Here is a 26830-nt window from a genome sequence, read left to right on the forward strand (position 1 = left end):
ATAGATGTGGAATCTCTCATTTTGAATATGTCTGCAGTAGTTTCATCCGTTTATTGCAAAAATAATGACAACAATCTGACCTCAACAGCCAGAGACTGTGTGTGTGTGTGTGTGTGTGTGTGTGTGTGTGTGAGAGAGAGAGAGAGAGAGAGAGAGAGAGAGAGAGAGAGAGAGAGATTTAGCAGTTATTCTTTTCACAATATTGTTACATTCCGTACTGAATTTTTCATTGTTTGATATTGCAAAAATAAGTTGCCTTGAATTATTGTACTTCAGTTTATTTAAATGTTGTTTAATGTCACCCTGGAGTGTTTTAGCGCATCAGATTTCTGTCCTTGGTGATCATGACATGAATAATTCGTTGCCATTGTGTCCCATGGAAAGATGCACATGCGCACGTTTGAAGTAGTACATTTAGTACTTCTGTTTTGATGTTATAGTTTGGCTGGTATACTGTTTATTCTTCTTTTTGGTTGTATAATTGTACATTAGCTACTCAGTACACTTAGAAGCGTAACACAGTCAGTAAATTGAGTTCTCAGGGATTCATTCTTCGTACGGGCAGGTAAAACCCCGAAAGGAGTGAGGAAGAAGCCAAGACGCAGGCACAAACGTACCGCCATTACTGGTGGGAAGACATCTCCTGCGGGCTCATTGACAGGTGGCAGCCCTCCAGGTGGGAGAAGAGGTCCCACCTCGTCTCCTGCTACACTCTCAGCAGATATCGGTCTCATTGCCCAACAACATTCAGCCTCCAACCCTGTGCCTTCAACTGCAGTTGCACCTGTAACTGCAGCGACAGTGATGTCTACACCGATACACATGCAGACGATGCCTGCTGCAGTAACTTCTGCTATGCCAGAGAGGGATCATCTACCTTTCCGTGAACCTGCACAGGCTACTAAACTCTCAATCGATCCTCTTACAGGTATGGCTTATCTTCCCTTTGAATTATTGTTGCTCTTAAAACTGTATTCATTTATCTATTATTTGCATAGAATGCCTAGTTACAACCAGAGTTTGCTTCTTGTTGATTTGGTTAATTTAGAGACCCCAACACCATTGTAATTTGCTTCTCTGTACAAGCTATATTTTTAGAACTTAGTTGCTGATTAACCAGAATTGTTGTATTTCTTGTTTATCCACATATGTCGGAATACAAATGTGTGTCAGAATGTTTTCTTGCATATTTATTCCTAAATGCTATTGCAGAGTTCTTGTCATACCTGTGGATTTCCATGTGGTTCTGCAAAGTTCACGCGCCATTGGAGTACTCCCCACAGCAACACAGAAAACTGTTGATTAAACACTATTATGACCTGTTTCAGCTAATTTTTGCATTCCATCCCTTTGGATGTAGGTGTCAAGTGAGCATGCCTCCACATATTTGTATCTTATGTCATATGTATGCCATCTTAAGATGAAATTGCTCCAGAAAATCTAGAAATATTCACATGGCTCAGAGCACTATAGGACTTAACATCTGAGGTCATCAGTCCCCTAGAACTTAGAACTACTTAAACATAACTAACCTAAGGACATCACACACATCCATGCCTGAGGCAGGATTCGAACCTGCGACCGTAGCGATCGCGCTGTTCCAGACTGTAACGCCAAGAACCGCTCAGCAACTCCAGCCGGCGACAGTCTAGAGTTATCCGTATTTTTACATGGCACCCTGTTCCCGATCCACCCCCACTGCTAGGGGCGCTAGGGGGCATTCTGTGGTAACAGCATATAAAAAGATGCTGTGACTTACCAAGCGGGAAAGTGCTGGTAGATAGACACAATAAAAAACACACAAACACAAATATCAAGCTTTCGCAACGCCTCGGTTGCTTCATCAGGAAAGAGGGAAGAAGAGGGAAAGACGAAAGGATGTGGGTTTTAAGGGAGAGGGTAAGGAGTCATTACAATCCCAGGAGCGGAAAGACCTACCTTAAGGGGGAAAAGGGACAGGTATACACTCTCGGGCGCGCGCGCACGCGCGCACATATCCATCCGCACATATACAAACACAAGCAGACATATGTAAAGGCAAAGAGTTTGGGCAGAGATGTCAGTCGAGGCGGAAGTACAGAGGCAAAGATGTTGTTGAGTGACAAGTGATGTACAAAGGGCGGCAACTTAAAATTAGCGGAGGTTGAGGCCAGGTGGGTAACGGGAAGAGAGGATATATTGAAAGGCAAGTTCTTAGTTTCAATATAATAAATTGTCCTGAGACTGAGAAGCTTATGTCCGTGAATCAGCTCAGTTTTAGAAAACATCACTCCTGCAAAAGTCAACTTGCCCTTTTTTTCACGTGATGTACTGCAAACTATGCATGAAGGACAACAGACATATTCCATTTTTCTAGATTTCCAAAAAGCATTTGACACAATGCTCCACTGCAGACTGTTAACAGAGGTACGAACATGTGGAATAAGTTCCCAAATATATGAGTGTCTCTAAGACTTTCAGGTAATAGAACCCAATATGTTCTGCTTGACGGCAGAAACAAGGTTATCGTCAGGAGTGCCCATGGAAGTGAGGTAGGATCACTGTTATTTTCTGTATATGTAAATGATCGTCTGAACAGGGTGGGCAGCAGTCCGCAGCTGTTTGTTGATGGTGCTGTGGTCTACAGGAAGCTGTTGCGGTTGGGTGACTTGGAGGATACAAGATAACTTAGACAACATTTCTAGGTGGTGTGATCTAAATTTCTAGTTGGTATGATGAATGGCAGCTGGCTCTAAATGTAAAAAAAAAAAAAAAAAAGTAAGTTAATACATATCAGTAGGAAAAATGAATCCTTAGTGTTCAGATACAACATTAATAGTGTCCTGCTTGCAGCTGGTCCTGGCACAGAGGTTCGCGTTCTCCCTCGGGCATATGTATGTGTGTGTTTCCCATTAGAATAATTTAGGTTAAGTAGTGTGTAAGCTTAGGGACTGATGACCTTAGCAATTAAGTCCCATAAGATTTCACACACATTTGAACATTTTTTGTCCTGCTTGATTATGTCACATTATTTAAATATATGGCTGTAATGTTGCAAAGTGATATGAAATGGAGGGAACATGTGAGGATTGAGGATTGTGGTAGAGAAGGTGAATAGGTGACTTAGATTTATTGGAAGAATTTTGGGGAAGCGTGGTTCGTCTGTAGAGGCAACTGCTACAGTGTTGGGGATCTGTACCAGATTGTATTCAAGGAAGACATTGAAGCAATTCTGAGGTGGGCTGCTAGATGTGTTACTGATAGGTTAATACAACACACAAGTGATACAGAGATGCTTCAGGAATTCAAATGGGAACGCTTGGAGGGAAGGCAATGTTTTTTTCGAGGAGCACGATTGAAAAAATTTAGAGAACCGCCATTTGAGACTTACTGCAGAATAATTCTACTGCCGCCAGCATACACTTTGCATAAGGATCATGAAGATAAAATACATTAAATTGGGTCTCGTACAGAGACATGTAGACAGTCGTTTTTTCCCACTCACTTTATTTGTGAGTGGAACGGAAAAGAAGATGACTAAAGGTGGTGCATGGTACCATCCATCCTGCACCATATGTTGGCTTGAGGACTATGTATGTAGATGTAGATTTAGGCATTTATTTAATTTTTATAATAATTGTCAGTGGTGTCTTGACACAGCTGGAAGCATCTTCCTGTGATACTTTGCTATCAGCTCGGCTGTAAGTTGGTCTGACACTTCAACATCGGCAAACAGCACCAGAAGACTCCTCCACTGACATCAGGGGTCCGTGTGAAACGTGAAACACACAGATAAACGTACACATTTGCTTAATATACCTAGTGTAACGAAATTGTTAATCATTTATTGAAACAAAATAACATGAACTGCTGTACTACATATTGTGACGGCAGCGTAATACTCAGTGGAATGGCTGCAAAATTGATTTAGTTTAACGTCCCCTCGACATTGAAGTCATTAGAGAGTAAAATTGAAATACTACACGCTGTTGCTTTAAGAGTGGTGCATAGGGTGCTGCAATAAGTTTCCAGATTCTTCATTTAATACTACTTGTTGAAACTTTGTAAATAGGCTACACATGGTAGTTTACGTCTGTCTTAAAGCATAAGCTGATTACGGTTTTTCATCTTTTCCACAACATTTGCCCATGAGTGAAATGAACCTGTGTTGTTTCATGCTGTTGTCCTTCATATGCATTAAATGTGCTCTTTTAATCCTGTTTGGTATGGGTCCCACAATATTCTAGGATGGGTCACGTAAATGTTTTGAAAGCAGTGTCCATTGTAGACTGAAGCATATCACCTGATTAACCTTATATAGTTCATTTAGTGTTAATATAAGTAGGTAATTTTGCAGTCACAAATTATAATGTAAGTTATTACTTTTTGTGTGTGATAAAGATATGAAGCAATGACTGAATACACATTCAATTTTTGTCTGTGTATACAAAGTCACATTTCGAGGGACACGTCGTTAGGAGCAGATTGAGAAACAAACACGGGCCCAGGGCAATTACCTAGGTAACAGTGAATTTTAATTTTATCATGCTTTGTCTGTGAGGAGAAAAGTTTGCGTGAAGGAATCGGAGCACAAGATAAATTAGTTTTTGTATTTATATCTTCTGAACAAACATTGGTGTTGTCACAAGACAGCTACTCATCACAAAAATAAGATGTTGATTAGTGTGTCATGGGGGAGGGGGCAGGGGGGACCCTTCATATGTAAAGTGTGCTATTATTAACTTGCATTGCAGTAGCGATAGTTTTCATGCCTTTTACATTAATGACCAGTGTGGCATTATAAAATACTTTGATAGTGATAATTTATAACAAAAATTGTGAAAGCTTTGTTTGTATTTCTTGCTCTATTATGTGATGACTGTGTTTCCTTCTAGGTGAAGGAGCATCATTATCACGGGAACCAGAAACTGCACAAGAGCCTGCAGGTCCTGACCAGTCACTCCCTGTGCCTTCTGAGCCAAGGCAGCCAGTGCCTATGGCACCCAGCGGAGGCCAGAATCATCCACGTTCCACGTCATACGTCAGTGTAAGTATTCAATACATAAAAATTAGAACTACTGTTCATAAAGATGAAACACATTTAATTTTTATTTGGTTTTATGTTCTTTTCTGATATCGAATTTAGAATTAGGCACAAGAACGAATTGAAAAATAGTACTTGGAAATTATTTAACAGTATATAAATATATTGGAAAAAATAAGAATGTTGTCCAAAGACTGGTTTAACACAGTTCTCCACACAACTGTTTTCGCTTCTGCATAACAAGAACTTGCATAAATTCAGACCTGCTTATTGCATTTGAATCTTGATGTCCCTGAATAATTTTTAACCTGCTCAGTTCTTTCCATTTTCAGTTGAACTATTCCTTGAGATGTATCCATTTCCTTTCTTTTAGTCAGCGTGTGTCACTAGCACTATTTCCTCCAATTTTGTACAGTAGATCTTCACTGGTTATCCCGGTCTACCAACCTGATCTTCAACATTCTTCTGTAGCACCGCATTTCAAAAGCCTCTATGCTCTTCTTCTTGTTCCACTTTGTTACACTCAAAGTGGTCAAGTCGTGCAATAATCCCCTTGCGGTTGTACTCATCTGCCAGGTTCTTTGCCACCCAGCAGACAGTGACTTCAGTGAAGTTCTGTTGCTCATAATCAGTATTGTAAACTGCATTGTGCAAAATATGAAACATCTCTGCTAAGGTTTGCAGATGAATCCTGTAGTTGTTTGAAATCACATGCCCAATTTCAAACATTTGTTGACATTGTCATACTTCGTTCATCAATGAAGTTGACATAGTCTGCAGGGAAGAATATATGCAACATGCAGATGCTACTGCAGCCCATGTAGCCTTCCATTTACACTCAGAAGATCTAATTCTGTATTCAACATATACTGGATATTTCACCTAGAAAATAAAAATGTGAAACTCATTGCTCCTTGTGTGTTGGTAACAGTTATAACCCCTATAAGTCATTGACCATTACTATGTCTGCTGCTGCTGATGTGAAGGCTGTTCTGCATCGTTATGCGAGAGTTGTAAAATTTGAGGCTTCTTAGCCACCGTAACACGGTGAGGGTCGTAGTTATTGTGCAGTACTTTCTGATCCAGCCTTTATTGACTTCTGGTGTTGCAATTGTAATAATATGCAAGAAGACTTCAAAATGTGGAATCACCTTATGAGAGAGTTTGTTTTAGTAAGTATATGCCAGAATTCAAAATACGGAAATCTGAATCTTTAAATAAAAAGGACCTCACTTTCAAATTGTGTTATTTTACTCTAAAAGTACTTTCATAAAATTGATAAAAGCACTGACTAGTAAAAGGAAGGGATAATCTCCAGGTATAACAGAAACTTAAATGAATGGAAGGGGCAAAAAGATTTATAAAATAGACTATAATTATTCTGATAATGTATGTAGAGGTGATGACTATGAACTTCCTTTCTAAAAATGTATAAACACTGACCATGCATGTGGATTTTATTATGATGGCATCTTATAAGGGTAAAGTTGTGGAATGATCTGGCAGATGGGGGAAACGTAGGGTGGAGGCCGAGATACAGATTTGCTGCTTCTATGCAGCCAGCGAGAGAGCAGCAGGAAGACAATATGTTTGGAAGCAAGAGATGAAGGAATACTGTCACATTGTCACGCCAGTACAGAAGTGAGATCCTCACTGTATTCAGAAAAGGAACAGGTGGCTGTAACCGTAACCTCAGAAACAGCACCATATTCAGAAGAAACAGCCGAATGTGTGTGACAATCAAGATTATAAATGTTCTGTCCATAAGAACACACAGATAATAACAGATACAGCACTTTATTACTTCTAGACTACTTGTACAAGAAGATATTTACCACGTAGTCTGATAAATATGGGCCCAATGTCAACTATGGCTGAGGGCGAGGTTGGCCAGACCCGCCCCTATAAGCCACCAGCCAGTCAGTAGAGTGCCTTGTGGAGAGGCTGTGCATACATCCAGAAGTGGCAGTCCCTGCCAATGCTAGCATCTTTTGATTTCTGTAGTGCGCTATACAATGGCGCCCCCAGATTGCGGGTGTGGAATCTGCGCAGGTCACTACAAAAGTAGTTATGAAGCAGATTGGAAGCACACATGGAGCATGAGGTGGTTAACCTGTTGATGAGGTGGGTGACCTGCTTGAGGTTGGGGTCAGAAGTTGTGGCCATGACAACCTGAGTACTAGCGATTGGAAACCCACCTACCACTTGGCGGGATGTGATATCCTAATGAAAACACATAACCTCCTCTCAATCAAAATTGGCGTCTGGGCTGACAGACACCCAGGATAATGCATCCTTGTTGATATGGCACCCATTGGGGCGAAAATGAACCAGGTCTACAGCGAAAATGAACAAGGTCCACAGCTGCAGCCTGTGGGACGCCTTATCCAGGACCCAGGTGGGTGGACTAAATAACAAAACTAACGGTGTATGGTCCGTAATGAATTGGAATTTAGTACCATACAAGAAAATATGAAATTTAATGACCACCTCTTTCTCAACCCGAGAGTAGTGGACCTGTGCTGGACTGCGAATTTTCGATGCAAAAGCCAGTGGGTGCTCCGAGTCGTCCGCACTCTGATGGGCGAGGATTCTCCCATGTCGTACTGCAAGGCATTTATTCAATTGGTTCTCTGGTACTTCTAGTATGTTAATGAAGAAGAAGTGAAGACATTCTGGTGTTGACCTGAGGCTGTCCTTCGATGTGGCGAAGCCCTGGTCACACGCCAGAAACTACACGATGGAAGCACACTAGTGTACACAGAGATAGAGAGGGTGTGTAATGGGAAAGCCAGCAGTTCTTACAGTGACAAAGGACACAGCAGGTCTTTAATGCTCTGATTCAACAGGGGTTAGACTACCTGTAGTAAAGTGTTGTGGCACAGATACTCGAGAGATGATTGGGAAAATTTAGACTTCAGCAAATTGCAACACAGACCCATGGCCTGGAGTTTTTGACAAAGAGTGCTGAGATTGTGCAGGTGGTTGCTTGTAGTATGTCCTGTAACAGCAGTGTCTTCCAGGTAGTATGGAACAGTGGACATGATCTGTTCTAGATAGTTTTGCAAATTTGGGGAGGGATGGCAGTAAAAGTAATAGACCAAGTCACTGATCTATAGGTAATAAGGTCAGCCATGAATAGCCAAAGCAATGGAATTTACTGTTTACCATATCCCCTTAGGTATCTGTGTACTGGCAACAGTGGGGAGAGCCAAGGCTTGAATATGTTTGAGCATGAAGCAGAGAAACTGCCACACCAGTCATGTCTTGAGAGAACCAAAATCTTGATAAAAAGCTTGTTGGAATCCCTATCAGGAACCAGCCATGACTTTGATGTTTTCTGAATATCCATATCCATGTTCTAATATGCTGTGATTGTGCAGTTGAGTGGCCCTTTCTCCCCCCTCCTCCTCAACACTTCTGACAGGTGGCTCAATGCAGAGGACATCCTGATCTACCACGTTCAGAGTAGCAAGACGTGCACGATAGCCACAGTGAGCAGGGGCTGGAAGGCTGTTTATACGAGGGTTGTTTCAAAAATAAGGTTACTACCTTTTTTTTCTTTTTTTTAAGACACGAAGAATTTTTTATTTGAAAATACGATTACACCCTTGGAAACATTGATCTTTAAGCTATTTTTCCACATAGTCCCCATTTTTTTCTATGCATTTTTTCTGTCAAGTAATCCACTTTTGCATTCCCACCTCAAAGAAGTCTGCTGCCAACCCGTTGAGAAACTTGGAAACTTCTCTGTCTGGAACTGTAGACCACCTAGGTGCTCCTTCAATTTCGGAAACAGATGGAAATCGCTGGGTGCCAAATCGGGGCTGTAAGGTGGGTGGTCAATGACACCAAACCAAATTTGTCGATTAACTCCTTCACTTGTTGCAACACATGTGGACAGGCATTGTCGTGGTGCAGCCTTACGCCTTTGCTGAGTTTTCCCCTACGACGATTTTGGATTGCCCGTCTTAGCTTTTTCAAGGTCTCGCAGTAACCTCTTGAGTTTATGGTGGTCCCTCTAGGCATAAAATCAATGAGCAGTACACTACAACGGTTCCAAAACACCGATACCATGATTTTTCTTGCTGACAGCTGCTGCTTAAACTTCTTTGGTGGTGGTGATCTGGTGTGTTTCCATTGGCGCAATTGTTGTTTTGTTTCCAGAGTAACGTAATGGCACCACAATTCATCCCCCATAACAGTGGAATCGAGGAAGTCTCACTTATTCTCGTCGCATTCACTCCAAAACTTCTCAAGCACAGTCCTCCTGAAAGCATGTGCAGCACCCAGCACGCGCACGCCTTGTGGTAGCGTAGCTTTTCATTCAATATCCTGTCAATTGGAGCTTCAGAAGCCTCAGGAATTTGAGCAGCCAGTTGCCGGATGGTGATTCGCCGATCTTCGAGCAAGATTTGCTAAACTTTCACCACAATTTCGTCGGAGATCGACGGCCTCCCGCTTCGTTGTTCGTCGTGGATGTCCGTACGGCCGTTGGCAAACTCCCTACACCATTTGCAGACGTGTTGAATGTTTATACACGTTTCCCCATACACTTCACTCAACTGCCGATGAATTTCTACAGGTGGTAACTTTCTTGGGTGCAAAAATCAGATGACCACACGAATTTCACACCTGGCGGTGACAGGGATGACGGGCTCCATCGCTTATGGCTGTCAGGCCAGTACTGACTGTTGCAGAGCCACGCTGGTTGTTGGACTCGAGATGGGGGATCTGGCAAAGATCTCGCAAACACAGTGGTGTTGCCAGATTTCGCATTGCACCATGCACGATAAGGGTACAGAGTTGGGAACCTTACTTTTGAAACAACCCTCGTATGCTATGAGCAATGTCAGCATCCCTGGATACAGTGGATGCAGTCAGATCACACTGTACTGCCACAATGTCACACCCGGCTTCCAGCTGGTGATCAGTGGTGTGTGAAACCTCGTACAAGTGGGTAATGGACAAAACCTCTTTGAGGGAAGGATTTTTCAATTCGAGGGCCCATTGTGGGACTTCCTTATCTGGAGCAGAACGGACGATAACGATGTGAACTGCAAAGTCCACATACAACTATTTTGACTTGCCCGTGACAAAAATGGCACTTAGGATTAAGACTGAGGAGGGTCAGTGGCCTAGGCACGATTAAGACTGATGAGACTGCTTCTCACATTGGTAGAACTCAACCCTAGCGGCCATGACATGCTTGAGGTGGTGATGATAGGAAGGCAGCAATGAGTATGAATTGTCAAATGACAACAAGAAAGGTTTGTGCGATGGGGCCAACTGCTGCAACACCCGATACAAGGTGGGAGAAATCCATGACAAAAACATATGTCCACATCTTTGGCATGGAAGGCATAAAAATGGTGCAGTAGGTGGTCATTGTACACTTCTCAGTCTTCTGTTACCTCATCAGAAAGTGGGAACGAAGGAGGAAACATAGCAGGAGATGGAGTGGGATGATGGGGGGGGGGGGGGGGGGGGGAAGGGGGGAAGGGGGGGGGCACCAGTGATGGCACAGACTGTTGCACGACTGTAAGAAGTTCCATGTGTTGATGTGCCAACATTTGAAGCATAGGCTCCACATCACAACAAAATATGAAAACCAACTGCACAACGAAACACGTGGGATAACAACCCTACTTGTCACCAATGTGTTCTAACAACAAGAACACACAGAAAATAATAGACAAAACATTTTATTATCTGTAGAGTACTTGTACAAGAAGACACGGAGTGGATTCACTGCTGATCCAATGAACATAGGCAGAATGTCAGCATATGACTGAGAGCAAGGCTGGCCAGGCCCAACTCTGTAAGCCGTCGGCAGTCCGGTAGTGTGTACTGCAGAGAGGCTCTGCCAGTGCTAGCATCTTCAGACTTTTGTGGTGCACAGTACAACTAGGCACCTGAATCGCAGGAGTGGAATCTATGCAGGTCACTGTAAATTTCATTGCTGCAAAAGTATGGAAATACTTTGCCTCATTTCACTTCTCATTGTGAGTATTAGAAACATATTGTTGTGACTGATAGTAGCACCGATACTATAGATTAGTGGTAAATTATTGCTAACAGAAATATGTTCACACAGAACACTTGAAATGCAACATAACAAGTGAAACGTGAGCTTTTACAATGTCACTAATGCTGCTACTGTTTACAGCAGTGTTGAGTTTCAAGGTTACAGTGTTGATACAAAGCTGTACAATTTCTTGCAATTCATCTGTGGGGAGCAGAGATGATGCTGAGAGGCGATTGTTGTCATTGAGCTTGCTTATGTTATCAGTGCTGTAAGAACTGTAAATTGCAGCAATTGATTATCGATGCCAATTACAACCATGACTCTATTAAGAAACATGGATATAAGAGTTCACAGCAACAATTTGTTCACACAGACAATGTGACATTAACTTTTAAGTTAATTTTCCAACTGCATACATTGCAGAATTCAAAGCAAGTACTGGGTGGCGTATGAGGATGATGAAGAGGGCTGGGCTTGTGTTGTAAAGCAGAACACCACTAGCTCAGTGAATTTCCATGGCATATGACAAAAAGCTGGTTGCAATTATTATTATTATTATTATTATCATCATCATCTTCTTTCCTTTCTCAGACCTTAGGTCTGGTTAAAAATGGAAAGTGACACGGACCTTGATCAAGCGTGACTTCCTTTTAACTGTATGGTACATGTTACATTGCATTTAGGAACTTTTGGGTAATTGAACATGTATCAATAATTACAGATTTCTGTAGTTGTATATACAAGTTTGGATGTAGCTGTATTGTGTTAATGTACTGGTGGATATTGTGTGGTATGACTCCTGTAGTTGATAGTATAATTGGTATAATGTCAACTTTATCCTGATGCCACATGTCCTTGACTTCCTCAGCCAGTTGGATGTATTTTTCAATTTTTTTCTCCTGTTTTCTTCTGTATATTTGTTGTATTGGGTATGGATATTTCGATTAGTTGTGTTAATTTCTTCTTTTTATTGGTGAGTATGATGTCAGGGTTGTTATGTGATGGTGTTTTATCTGTTATAATGGTTCTGTTCCAGTATAATTTGTATTCATCATTCTCCAGTACATTTTGTGGTGCATACTTGTATGTGGGAACGTGTTGTTTTATTAGTTTATGTTGTATGGCAAGTTGTTGATGTATTATTTTTGCTACATTGTCATGTCGTCTGGGGTATTCTGTATTTGCTGGTATTGTACATCTGCTTGTTATGTGATCTACTGTTTCTATTTGTTGTTTGCAAAGTCTGCATTTATCTGTTGTGGTATTGGGATCTTTAATAATATACTTGCTGTAATATCTGGTGTTTATTGTTTGGTCCTGTGTTGCAATCATGAATCCCTCCGTCTCACTGTATATATTGCCTTTTCTTAGCCATGTGTTGGATGCGTCTTGATCGATGTGTGGCTGTGTTAGATGATACGGGTGCTTGCCATGTAGTGTTTTCTTTCTCCAATTTACTTTCTTCGTGTCTGTTAATGTTATGTGATCTAAAGGGTTGTAGAAGTGGTTATGAAATTGCAGTGGTGCAGCCGATGTATTTATATGAGTGATTGCTTTGTGTATTTTGCTAGTTTCTGCTTATTCTATAAAGAATTTTCTTAAATCGTCTACCTGTCCATAATGTAGGTTTTTTACGTCGATAAATCCCCTTCCTCCTTCCTTTCTGCGTAATGTGAATCTTTCTGTTGCTGAATGTATGTGATGTATTCTATATTTGTGGCACTGTGAACGTGTAAGTGTATTGAGGGCTCCTAGGTCTGTGTTACTCCATTTCACTACTCCAAATGAGTAGGTCAATATTGGTATAGCATAAGTATTTATAGCTTTTGTCTTGTTTCTTGCTGTCAATTCTGTTTTCAGTATTTTTGTTAGTCTTTGTCTATATTTTTCTTTTAGTAGTTCTTTAATATTTGTATTATCTATTCCTATCTTTTGTCTGTATCCTAGGTATTTATAGGCATCTGTTTTTTCCATCGCTTCTATGCAGTCGCTGTGGTTATCCAATATGTAATCGTCTTGTTTAGTGTGTTTTCCCTTGACTATGCTGGGATGTTTGAGTCCATTACTGTATTTTCTTCTTCTTCTGATTGCACATCATTTTGTTCCAGTATTTTGTTATGCTTGTTGTTTGATGTTTTCTAATTCTGACTGGGGTATCCTGTTATTTTTGATTATTACACAGATCTGATCAGCTAGTCGTTGTTCTGTTAAAAATTTTAATTCTGAGTATCTGGTAATAAATTTTGTGTATACTTGTGATCTGTATCCAGTTGTGTTGGTTCCTAAGTTTGTTGCTTGGTAATAACAGAACATGAGGTGTCGGTTAACTTCATCTGACCATCTCATTCTCTGCCTTTGTTTTCCTTCTAGAGTGGTTGCAGGAAGCATATCCTGCAAAACACCTCTATTTGGGCTTAAATCATTTTCCGTGTGGCTAGCAGTGTTGTTACCATTGTGGACGGGCATAGGGTTCAAGCGACGTCCCTGACCATGACAGCGCTTGTCCGAGGCTTCATTAGTTCTGTCCTGAACCAACTAGTCACACTAAAAGGGGGGTTAGCCCTATTAGTGGTTTGTTCTTTTCATCGCCTTTTACGACTGGAAGAACATACCGAAGGCCTATTCTTTTTCCGGGCCTCCACGGGGTTAATTATTATTATTGTTGTTATTATTATTATTATTATTATTATTATTATTATTTTACTGTGCTGTCAAATGATGTTGATGTGAAGGGCATTAAAAGTGTCCCTATAAGAAGTTCCGGCAGTGAAAATGCCAGAATAACAGTAATGCTGGATGTACTATCAGATGAAAAGAAGCTCCCCACATATGTGATTCTTTGCAGGGGAAAGACACCAAAAGAAAAACTGGCTCCTGGAACTTATCTGTAGATTCCAAAAAAAGGAATGAATGACTGACGGCCTGATGCTAGATTTGTTGCAAGTTCATCCCTTAAATTTCACCCATTCAGCCGCATAAACTTGATTTCTTCTTTTCTGATATTTTAGCAGTATATCTTCTGGCCATCTTCAAAGTGAGTAAACTGATGATCACGAAGAGTGCGCATGAATTGAATCTGTCTCTACACAGGCAACCCATGGTGGGATATTGGTGTGTAATTATTAGATGCTTTGTAGCAACGTCTTCGACAGTTTATTAAAGAAAGTGCTGGGTTTCATAATTTTTCTAGGTTGAAATCACTATCTTTGTTAATTAAATTCTTCACCAAATGAATTATGACTGCTTCTTTCAACATAGAGATCCAGAATTATGAAGCTGACTCTTAGGATTTCAACATTCTCGTGCACCATAATGGACAAATTGATACAGTGATGTGCCACAGTCGAATTACTGGGCTATAAAGATACATTTACATACGCCATAAAAGTTGCATATTGCAGGCAATGTTGTCCGGCAACATTGTGGCCATATGTATTGCAGCCACATGTGTGACAACATTACTGGCTGCTGTAGCCCAGCAGTGTTTGGGACTATACATTTACAAGACAACATGGACAAACAAACCTACTACAAGTGAGTGCTGCACTCCTACTTTTACATCACGCAAGGGGTAACATTAGAAATACCAGGAGAAATCAGTCTTTTGTAGGTGCATTCTTTTTTTAAATAAGCAGAAAGTTTCAGAAAATTTGTCTTGTGAATTGTTGCTGGGTACTCACTTTTTCCAGACTGTTGGAACACAGTTTTGAATATCTTGTACAAACAATTTTTATGAGAATTGCTAAAACTGATACAAATATGAGAGTGTGTATGTTGCACTCACTTTTCAGTTTTTAGCTACTGGTCCATTCGTCATTTGTACAGAAGTTTAATGTACCTCTTTAAAGTGAACTGTTCATCAGTGAGCCTCTTGGTACCAGATGTATACAATGTTTTGGCAGGACTGAAGAATTTCATTAAGGCAAGTCTGAAGTAAGAATACAATTTTTTATTTTCATTTTATTTTTGTTCACCAGTACACATTACTTTTTAAACTATCAGTTCCTGCTTCAGACTTGTCTGAAGGTAGTAAGAGACTCATTGTACCAAATGCAAAACATGTGGAAGTAGAGGCACACTCTTCATATGCAACTTTTTTGCCTTGCATTTGGCATAGGTTCGGGGCTTCAGAATTTTTTGTATGGTTCATCAAGTGTGATTTCAAGCTCATTGGCAACTACTTACCAACTTTACTTTTTGATATTGCGATCTTTGTATGTATTACTTTCAACTTCCCAAATCTTTGGTCATAGATGAATCACATTTACGAAATTTATATTATTGTTTTCTCATTGTCCTCTTTTACATTGCTGAACACAAGAAGTTATCAATAACAAATGACTAACAAAACAGGTGATGCGCAAATTTCCAAACAAAGTGGAAACGATATTATGTGAATGCAGTGCTGTCGGTGAGAGACATAGGAAACATTAGGTGAGAGCGGGGGGGAGGCTAGGGAGGCTACAGGCAAGGGCAGAGAGACAGATTGCCCTGCAATATGATATATCCTCCACCCTTGGTGGAGACACCAGCATCTCCTCTGCAACCACCTGGAACAGCTTGCAACATTAGCAGAACTGCCCAGCCATATTGCAGAATTGCCATGTATTGCAGCCACAGGGTTGTCGGCAGCACTATTGCCATAAAATACAGACCATGTAAGATTCGGGTATATCTCAGTGTTTGTAACAGAATACCAGTTGCCTCTGCTTGACAGAAGGAAAATGTTGGTGCTGGATTCTTTCAGAGGACACTGCACCTGGGAATAAGGGTGTGATAGAAAAAACAACAGAGCTAATGATAATTCCTATTAGCACAACCCTACAACTTCAGGTAATGGATGTTGTTGGAAGTAGACCTTTTTTTATGACTTACTGTGAGCTTTACAGTGGGTTTCTCGTACAAGGAAACCATGTCCTCACTCCAGAGGGGGAAGTTTGAAGAAACCCTTAATACACTCAATGGGCCAGCATATCCTTACTGCCTGGGGCAGAATTTGGAATGACTCTGTTGAGAAAGGATTCAAAAAATGCTGCATTACTAATGCTATGATGACTCAGGAGTGTCAGGTAGAAAGAAATGTCAGTTGGTTTACAAAGGAAGGAAATGGGGGTGGTGGTGGTTAAAAATAATGATACCGCGGATGACTGCAGTAGAGAGTAAAAAAAAAAGAAAGTGAAGATAAAAATTAATGTAAACCATCTCTTTTTGTTTTATTATTTCTCCTTGTACTGTAAAAATGCAGAAATCAATCAATGGTATCAGTATAGAATATGTGCAATGTTAGCTTTTTAGGCAGGTGCTTTATTTCAGTGAAACAGTTTGTAATTTTGATTATTTAGAATATGTTAAAATTTGCTCAAGGCACCTTATAATAAAAGGGAGGTTATTCTATACTGGGGAAATATAGTACGTCCTTTAGATTGAAATTGTGTGTCTGTTATTCCCATCTATTACTCCCACCTCCTTTGGACTTGTTTGATTCGTTTGAAGATATTCTTATGTATTCAGTTTTTGTGCTCTATTTCCCATTGCCTACTGCATAGTACCCAGATTATTTGTAGTGTTAACATCAGTATTTATTAATTTGTTGATTTAGGAATTAATTGTAATTGACTTTGTTTTCAGACTACAAGTTCAAGCACAAAACTTATTCCACGGTTGGTTGATGCAAATAGTCCCTCCGAGCCTGGTGAGCTGGCACCTGCTCAGTGGGATGTGTGCGATGTTGCACAGTTCCTTAGGGTTAATGATTGTGCAGCATACTGTGAAAGTTTCAGTAAACAGGTAGGTTTCATGGGAAAAAATTAGTCGTATTGAGCTAAATGATTTATTTGTGCATCTTGATAAATCTTTCATTAGATACATAAAACCAGTTGATAAGCCTTACGTAGTTGTACAAGTTCTGATATACTCAGTTAAACTTTATAAAAAAAAGGTAGTAGCCCAAGCATTTGGCCGGCTGGGGTGGCCGAGCGGTTCTAGGTGTTACAGTCTGGAACCGCGCAACCACTACGTTCATAGGTTTGAATCTTGCCTCAGGCATGGATGTGTGTGATGTACTTAGGTTAGTTAGGTTTAAGTAGTTCTAAGTTCTAGGGGACTGATGACCTCAGAAGTTAAGTCCCATAGTGCTCAGAGCCATTTGAACCATTTTGAACCAAGCATTTGAAACAAGAACACAACTTGAGAGGGAAGAAGGAGAGGTTTTTTGAGTGTGTTAGTGGAATTGTATGCATTTGTAAAACTTGGGAGCAAGAGTGTTCATACTCATTTTAATAATAAGAGTTTAGTGAAGTATCTTCAAAAAACGAAATTCTGAAGAACTGTGATAACTGCAGAGGAATAAGCGTATTGCGTTAGCCACATAAAATTTTTGCCATCACCATCAAACATAAATTGTACACACACTAGAAACCCATCATGAGTGATGAGCAGAATGGCTTTCAAAAAGAAAGATTGTGCTGTGATTGTTATTTTTCATTGAAATTACTAATGGAAAAAAAACATAGAAAATTCATTTAGAAACATACATTGCCTTCATCAGCTTCAAAAAAGCTTTTGATAAAGTCAGTAGAAGCAAACTATTACAGATTCTGGCAGATGATCATGTTCCCCAGTGACCTATCGAAAATACATGCAAAAAAATTTAATCAATGGCAAGAAAGAGGATAAATTAAGAGATTGGGCCAGAATGCATGCAGGAATAAGGCGGGGATGTGGCCTTTCACCATTCCTATTTGTTATATGAATAAAATCATCCAAGAGTGGACACATGCCTCGAGACTTCCCGAAACACAAATCTAGGTGCTTTACTTTTTGCAGATAATTCAGGTCTTGTAGCATCTTCAGAGGATGACCTGCAGCCTTATGTACGCAATTGGCAAATTATGTCAGAGAAATACAACATGGACATAAATGCCAAAAAAACACATTATGTCCTACTGCAGGAAATACCCAGTACAAAGTAAAATCTGTTTAAAAAATAAAATTCTAGAAACAGAAACATTTAGGTTATAAACTATCCTTTCTGGAAGATAGAGACCAGGTATACAAAAACTATGGGAGTCATTAATAACGTAATGAAACCTTCCCTAGTCAAAAAGCACAACATAATACATCTTTATTAATTCTTGACAAGACCTACACTGTGCTATGACAGTGAAGCCTGGACAATGAAGGCAAAATACGTGAAAAGTTAACAACCTGTGAAATGAGTTTCTTGAGATGAACAGCTTGTTACACCAAATGGTATCACAAAAGGAATGAAGATGTGTTGAAGGAACTTAAAATGAAACATATCAACATTATATCCAGTATTATAAAAACAACTGCAGAAAACATCTATGACAAATGAGGTCCAAGAGAACACCAGAATCCATTGTACCCTACCACTCTGACGGAGTAAGATCACTAGGTTGAACAGTGAAAAGATGGCAGGAGAACTACTTCTCGATGAGACCATAACAATTTAAAGAGGCGTAACGCTTGGAATTAAGATGACGATTATGTTGTAACCCTATGCAGTGAGCATGTGTAATGCAAAGTAGCTGAATATAAGCCAGCACGCCAGGCCCCAACGCTACTCTAATGTTAATGGGACTTATGAATTATTTCACTGTCAGGCACTATCTCTGTATTTGTGTTTGTACCATTTGTTTGTACCATTTATTACATCATTCAATGTATCAGTATTTTCCTGTATGTGGGAGTGAATTAAACATAGTTGATGGGAATTCTGATATTAAAATTTTACTCATTGCTGTCAATCAGCAGCTGCGAGGCACATTTTAAAAATAGAAATAATCAGTCGTCAGGTGCACAATTTTTTTTTAATAAAATTGATTTCTTGGCTAGTTTTGACAGATTAATTTGCTATCCTCAGAAGCAATTAAGATTACATCAGAAAGCAATCGTCAAGCAAATTCTAGAAGCTAGAGTTGTACAAAAAATGGTTTTAGAATAAAAATTTAGTGATTACCAGGGTTGGATCACAATTAACAGCGTGTAAAGTAATAAACAGGTTATAAACAGAGCTTTGTTAAAATTCTCTAATAGTACTGTCAAGCAGTTAAAAGAAACATAACAAATGTGAAAATATGGTGACCAAATAAACTTCATGTCGTAAATAAAGTATTATAAAACCACAAGACATAAGATGATTAGCACCAGCAGATAGATAATTTGACTATAAAAGATTTCGCTTGTATAAGAAGCATTGAGCATTAGTTTGTCTAAAAGCATATGAAGACTAAGCACATTGAGGGCGCTTGTGTCTATAACACACGTTAAACCAAACATAAATTGTAAAGAAATGATACACCATTAGACATTATGTCACATGCCAATCAAGAATATAAATGTTTACACAAAAATGACATAGCTTAAAAAGGACTGAAGAATGGGTACAGTGATTAGGTTTACTTAATAATCAGCTGATGGTGGCACCATGGGATGATGGAGAAGCGGCGCTGCATTGAACTTTCCAGTTTCTTGATGTAGAGGCCAGCCACTGGATAGAAGTTTTCAGTAACACAAGCAAGTGGGCAAACCCCGGCTGAGACATCCAACTCGACGGCGTGTGCAAGGTCCCAGTGCATATATACAAGTTGTCTTTCCATTTATGACCTCTACCTACAGCTCTTATAAATAGTAGTTGCAGCACAACGTATCTACGATAGTAACTTAAAACCTCTGCCAGATAACAGTGTAAAGTAGGAAAATGTATTAGGCACACTGCCCCCTATACATATAAGTGGCCTTAGGCTCTGACTGGCCATCATAGCTACAACACATTTAAAAAATATACAAAACAATACATTATATTAAAAAGCACTAAGACATCTTGACCAGAAAACAAAGTTGATGGAAGAAATTGGCAATTACCAGAAGCAAATGGTCGTTCTCAACATGCACTAAAAGACATTGAGCAAATACAGAGATTACAGGTCATTTCACTAAAATTAATAGAATTATGAATATTTTTATCAGTATTCAAATCATCATTACATGACTTCTGTAGCAAGCCAAATGCATTTATAGATAAACCTCCTGCAACTTCTCTTGTTCTTCCATAGCTGTTTTTTGTTTATCTGATGCCAATGGGCATCCAGGTTTCTGAAATTCTTGATAATCTGCTTCTTACTTTTCTCCAGAGATCCCTTTCCTTCACCATGCTATATTTTGGGCCGAGAAATCCCAAGGGAGTTCTGTCAGGATCCATCCTCTTCATATAGCCGTACCACTGCAGTCACTTCAGTTCAGATGTCTCCAGGATGTTTCTTTAGGTTTTCATATCTCACTGTCTTCTCCATATACACTGGCTGGACTTGCCACAACTTTCTTCAAAGTGTCCTGTCCTTCACCTACTGTGTGTTCTTCTCATCTTGACGACATCTTGCAGCACCTCCCTAAATATTTCCCTTATGCTTGGTTCAGTAAGTCTCCAAGTTACTGTTTTTGGAATTCTTTTGTTACAGACTCTGGGAGGCCTTCACTGTACAATAATTGTTACTAATTTTCTATGGTCTCCATTTAAGCGAGAACAAACAAACAACTAGCAGAAGATCCAGTTATTCGACATGCCAATATGAATTTCTGTCAGTTACAAACTCGGTTCGCCTACAAGTGCCTAAGTATTTATGTAATAAAAAACCCATTCCATTCTTTGACTCTGTTTCATAGCCCTGACATTACTTTTCACATTTTTCTTCCGCTTCGTTTTACTCAACTCTGAGGCAGACCAGCTCTTCAGATTTGTTTGCCATTGTTAGAATATTCTATTGTGCCCATCCTGATAATCTTTCTGTGTGTTTGGTTTTTATTGCTGATGTGAGGCGTCACTCATACAAACTTTTTCACTGCCTTGATTGTTTTATTGTACATCCAAGGTGTCAAATAATTCAAGTTATTGTAACTTTAGTGACTTTGAGAGGATGTGTAACAGAATCCCTGACCTTCCACTTACCATAAATTGAGCAGATTAGGTACTTCTTGCAGATAACAAAACTGTTAGTATTACTCTGGTTAGAAAGTTGGTGTATGAACAGGAATCATAAATGAAGACAGAATGTTCCAAATGAAAATTTAAGGTGGAAAAATGTCATTGGACGTCTCGAACAGCTGAATTCGGTAACTCTTATTCTTCAGACAATTTCATGTTTCAGAAACAAACAAATGAACATTTTAACATCATCATGCATATTTCCGCTCGTCTACATGTAATTCACAACCTGCAAGCTACCTAATGGTGTGTGACAGAGGGTACTTCTGATACCACTAACTGATCCCTCCTACCCTTTTCCACTCTCGAATGGCACACGGGAAGAATAATTGTTGGTTATTTTCTGTACTGGATCCAATTTCTCAAATTTTCTCGTCGTGGCTGTCATTAAAAGAGATGTATATGGGGGGATGTAATATGTTGTCCGACTCATCCTGGAAAGTGATATCTCAAAATTTCGGTAGTAAATTTCTCTGTGATGCACAATGTCTCTCTTGTAACATTTGCCAATGAAGTTTGCTGAGCATCTCGGTAACGCCCTCATGTCAACTAAATAATCCCATGACGAAACACATTGTTCTTTGTCGGTTCTTCTCTGTCTCTTCTATCAGTCCAAACTGATAAGGATCACATGCTGATGAACAGTTATCAAGAATTAGTCAAACAATTGCCTTATAAGCCACTTCCTTCGAAAATCTACTTATGTCGTCAGGTTAAAAGACACTACTAAATGTTCTAAATCTACTTTACTGTTGCTGTCATTTACAAAATTGATATTAAAATTGCTTCATTTATTAAATTGTTGAACTTTGAACACAGTTGAGATAAAACTGACTCTAGCTGCCACCGGAACACTTTCATGTTCTCTGTATAGGAGCTTTGTAGAGTGCTACCACCACAACTGGCAAGTCATGTGTAGTAGGCTCCATCTCTGCTCCACATATATCAGTGTCTTGTTATTTACAGTGACTCTTTAAATCTAATGCTCTGTAAGATGTATGTTTTACGTAAATTACAACACCACCTTTCTCCAGTATAGATCGAGAGTAATGTATACAGTAACCACTCAACTGCAACATATCAACATCTCCCATACAGTGTTCACTAAAACATAATATAATAGCATCTTTTATTCTTTGTGAATCCTCTAAGAGAATAGAGGAAAACTGTCATTGTTTTATTTGCTGAAACTGCATACTTTAAATTGAAAAAATATCTGAGGGTTTTGAAATAACTGTTTCTTCTTTCTTTCTCGTGTTACTTTTTGTCACTGTTGTCGGCAGGATGTATGGGAAGCAGATAGACAGTTTTATTTCTTGAAAGTTGATCTGCAATTATGTCATTGATATGATCACACAGAAACAGTTTTCCTTCATATTTAAAGTGCATTCCATGTTTCGTGTACAGGTTTTGATGCAGCTTACTTATATCTAGTACTTTGCATTCATTGTATTGTGAGCAGTTTCTTTATTTTAATGCTTGTCTCCCAAACTACTTTGTTTACAAACGAGCTGTAAATCAAATCCTGCCTATGAGGAACTGTGGCAACTGTTATGTTTCTAGATTTATTCACATCTAGAAATCTACGCACGTTTTTCACACAAACCTCTGCTTCATTCTTAGTTACATCATTTGATCCCATTATGCAAACTACCTTGTGTTATTTTCCTTCGAAAATCGGCATCTACAACATGTCTCATTCCTGCTCCATGTTTCACTGCACCAGTCACTGTTATGTCATGATTTTTGTCTCAGAAAATATTAGATTGCTTCCTGCCACGGCTGTCTGTTAGTAAAAGTACACTAATCTTTTTTTTTGTGATCCATTTTTCTTGTTGGCATTATTTCCAAAAAGTTATTCCGTTTCCAAATCACTGATATTTTCACGGTCATTATCTTTTATAGTACAGTCATTATCACAGTCACTTTGCAGAACATTATTGGAGAATGTAACTGTTTTTGCAAATTTTGTTGACCTTTTTGTGGGTAAAGAACTTCCTTTATGTGACACTTTCATCCACAATTTATCACTCTTGCCTTGCACCTCTTCACTTGGTTTTTGTTTGGATCGTAGACTCCGGTTTTCTTTCTTCAGTGCATCAATCTCTCATCTTAAAGAATTGATTGTGCAAGTATTAGAGAACTTCCTAGCCTTTATCGATTGGGAATTTGTATCCTAAGAAGAATGCAGGCATCCGCTTGTTATGAGTGACATAATTTTCGTCATATTCCCCAAGGAGTTGTAAAATTTAACCTCTTCGCAGTGTGTACTATGTTCTAGTAACTCTTGAGAATGCTGCTAGATAAATTTGTCAAAATCTCTGATATTTTGACAGGTAATACCCTGCCATTTTCAAGTACAGGAAAATAGTTATAAATGACAGGTGGTGTTAGCTGTTGGATTCTGGTGGTTTTTGATGTTATCGTGCTGCATTCGTTAGAGTTATTCCAAGATGATGGTTAGTTGTTTGCTTATTACATGGATCATAAATGTGGTCTCTCATTGTAATGTCGAATGACTCAGTTTACACTCATAATGTTTTTTGACAGCGAAAAATATGACAAAATACTAACTGTTTACGTGATTGCCTTTTGCATTAGTGTATGCCACCAGTAATTTTTTTTATGCACAATGATTTACACTTAAAAGACAAATACACCCACAAATGTGTCTTATAAAATTACCCATTTTAAAATGGATCTGGGAAGTTATCAAGCAGATATAGTGATTTTAGTTTGTATTTGAAGTTAATTTTGTTGTGTATTACATTTTTACAAATAATACAGTACAAACTACACTAAAATGACAAATACTGCAACCGGTTTTGATGACCTTGTCATTAGACAATTGTCTTGATGAGAAAAATTGTTTGACATCTTCACAAAGCTGCATCGGCTGTTCTTGCCATCTGATGTGAAGCAGACTACAGCTTTGGAGCTGCAGACACAACATTGTCTACACATGAAGTAAGATTGCTCTCATATAGACAATTGATTGAAAGAAGTATTAAAATTTATTCTTGTCCTAGATTTGAACATAATGTAGCATAGGCAAATAAACCTGATTGTTGTCCCCCAGCAGTGTGATTTGACGGCATGGGCTTTGTTTGCCTGCTCTCTGCTGCCATGCTTAAGCAAACTTTGTCCCTTCCACATTCCCCTATCAGTCCACCTCTCTGCATGGAGGTGCCTTCCTACATAACATAGCCTATAGAGTCACATGAGATATTAGAGATTTGATCATCTGTTCCATCTCATTTACAGTATATGTTGTTATTGATGAAACACCTGTTGTCTCACACCCATGGTCTTGTTAAATGTTACAATACATATTGTCAACAAATATGCATAATCAATTATGAAAGTAATACTTTGTTCAAACTGGCCCTGTATGTTCTGTGAACCTGCAGAAGTAGAGGTCAGAATGTAATCTCAGTGTGCACACCAGACTAACAATTAGAGTGAGTTTGTTTGTAGATGATGATTATTTCAATAGTTGTACAAAACCATAGCAAAAATGAGTGTTGGAGAATTCATTTTCAGTGTCTATGAAAATATTTTCCTGTTTTTATTTTGTTCTGTTCTCTCTCATAAGTAAATTGCTTGTTTGCAGAAAATTGATGGCGTAAAACTCTTATCGCTCACCAAAGATCAAATCATAGAGTTAACTGGACTGAAAGTTGGGCCTTCACTTAAGATATATGATATGATTCAACAACTAAAAATAAAGGTAAACCCAGCACAAGAACGTTTGAAAGCCAGCCTAAAGAAACTCTTGTGAAAGTGAACTTCATGCAGCTGGAAGGTCAAAAAGCTTTATTTAATGAACAGTGTGTTTGTGTATGTGTGTGCTTGTGTTTATGTGCTGTAACTGCCTTGACAGTATTAGTGATAACAAGATGTTACTGATAACACCAACAAAAGCAGCAATAGTTCAGTTTAGTGATAATTACTGAGTATGCCAGCACCTTTATTGCTATTGCATGATAAAACATCACACTATTTTCTATTATCATGTACCACATGTACAAGTAAGTAATTTGCATTGTAAGGACTGTACAGGTTCGTTAACATTGTGTCTCATATCATAGATATATTTTTAACGACATAGTTGTTTGACGACAGGGTCTATGTATGTGAAATGCTTATAAATTCATACGTGTTGCAAGCAAATTAAGGCATCACACAATTTAGTGTGTGTGTGTGTTTTGAATAAAGGCATCTTGGCCAGTGTATGAAAGTTAATGCTCTATTTATTGATACATTTTAAATAGTTTACTGGTACAGGCAGTCCTATGTCGAGCTGACTAGTCTTAAAAGTGTTTACTTAACCAAATATGTGCCATTGTAAGAATATTTTTAGTCTGCAGATTCACTATGTTAGTTTAATTGTATACATTCTGTATTTTATAGTAGGTGCAAATGTACTTGCCAGTAGAAATTGAGATTCTTATTCCTGCTAAGTACCAAACAGTATTTCCAGGAACAACACTTCCGGTGAACTGGCAGGCTCGGATATAGAGAGTATTGTGCTGTCTGCTGAGGTGTTTGATTGTATTTATATTACCATCAGCTTCAACTTATCTGACTGCCTGTAGATATTGTCCTTAATAAGGATTTTTTTTATTTCTGTTGACACACAGTTTTTACTGTACTTTTTTTTTTAAGAAGTGTGACACAATAGTCTGATTTTAATATTTTATTGAAACAAGGAATCTCTTTTTCTCTTTACCTATAGATTATTGCACGTACCAAGAGTGTATGCACCAACAGCTGTGGAGTGTATTTTTTTATATGGCATAGGTGTATCTTGCTTTATTCTATAGCACAGTGCTGTTATGTTCCGTGTAAAAATATTTATGAATTGAATCGAGTCTAAGCTGTGTGAACACAACCAAATTAAACTGTAATTGTATAGTATAGGAACTGTATTGTAATAATAATGATAGCAACCTGAAGCACAGTTTGTGCATTTGCCTTTTCAATATGTTCCAAGTGTGATACTTTGTGAGAGTTTTTTTTTTTTTAAGTGTGACGAGTTGAGAGTGGTGTTCCCATTCATTTATCTGGTACTGAGAGATTGTGTACGTAATGTTCCAGTACTGATTGCAGCAAACCTTTTATATGAATTATATTTTATAAAATTTCATGGTCAGAAGGTGTGGCATCGATAATCTTTTTTTATTTGAAACTGGCATGTGTAAAAGAGAGAAACAAATACATAAATTGGATTGAAACTTTTGTTAATTAATTTCTTTGCACTATATACTTTTTTTGTGATACATGTTTGGCCTCAATTTATTGAAGTATCGTTAAGTGGAAAAACGTGTTGGTGTTGAGCTACAAACGATGCTTCAATAAACTGAGATGAAACACAAATGGCAAAACATAAATGTATTTATTCATTTGCACACAGACAGAACCTGAAAATCATTAACATAATATTTCCTGCATTTGAGGACTAGCAGATTAACAATGTTAAAGCTCTAATGATTGATTTATTTATATTTTCGAATTAGTTTTCAAAACCCTTATTGCATTACTTCAGCCTTTGAAATCATTCATTTGACTTGATGCTTTTAAATATCTCTGTGTCTTTTGACTTTCGACACTCATCTTAATGTGAAGAAAAAGACCGCTACAGATCAGGAATTTCTTGCTTGAACAAGTGCTTTGAACATTATACTGATAAAGGTAGTATCGGCTACAAAGAACAATATTGTTAACTCTTTCAAATTCATAGAGCATTACTCTGCAACCTAATATACAACTGCCT

General features: G+C 38.7%; 1 protein-coding gene across 3 annotated transcripts in view; it reads left to right on the forward strand.

Annotated features, from left to right (window-relative positions):
• The window catches only part of LOC126417144 (polycomb protein Sfmbt-like), a 299440-nt gene extending 273149 nt beyond the window's left edge, over window positions 1–26291 (forward strand). For all 3 annotated transcript variants that reach the window (XM_050085040.1, XM_050085042.1, XM_050085041.1), the window contains 4 exons: window positions 566–928; window positions 4875–5026; window positions 16680–16838; window positions 24668–26291. In XM_050085040.1, the coding sequence (XP_049940997.1) occupies window positions 566–928; window positions 4875–5026; window positions 16680–16838; window positions 24668–24835 (842 nt within the window). In that variant the 3' untranslated portion in view covers window positions 24836–26291. The remainder of the gene's footprint in view (window positions 1–565; window positions 929–4874; window positions 5027–16679; window positions 16839–24667) is intronic.
• Window positions 26292–26830: the final 539 nt, after the last annotated feature.

This window comes from Schistocerca serialis, chromosome 8, assembly GCF_023864345.2.
Source record: "Schistocerca serialis cubense isolate TAMUIC-IGC-003099 chromosome 8, iqSchSeri2.2, whole genome shotgun sequence".
NCBI lineage: Eukaryota > Metazoa > Arthropoda > Insecta > Orthoptera > Acrididae > Schistocerca > Schistocerca serialis.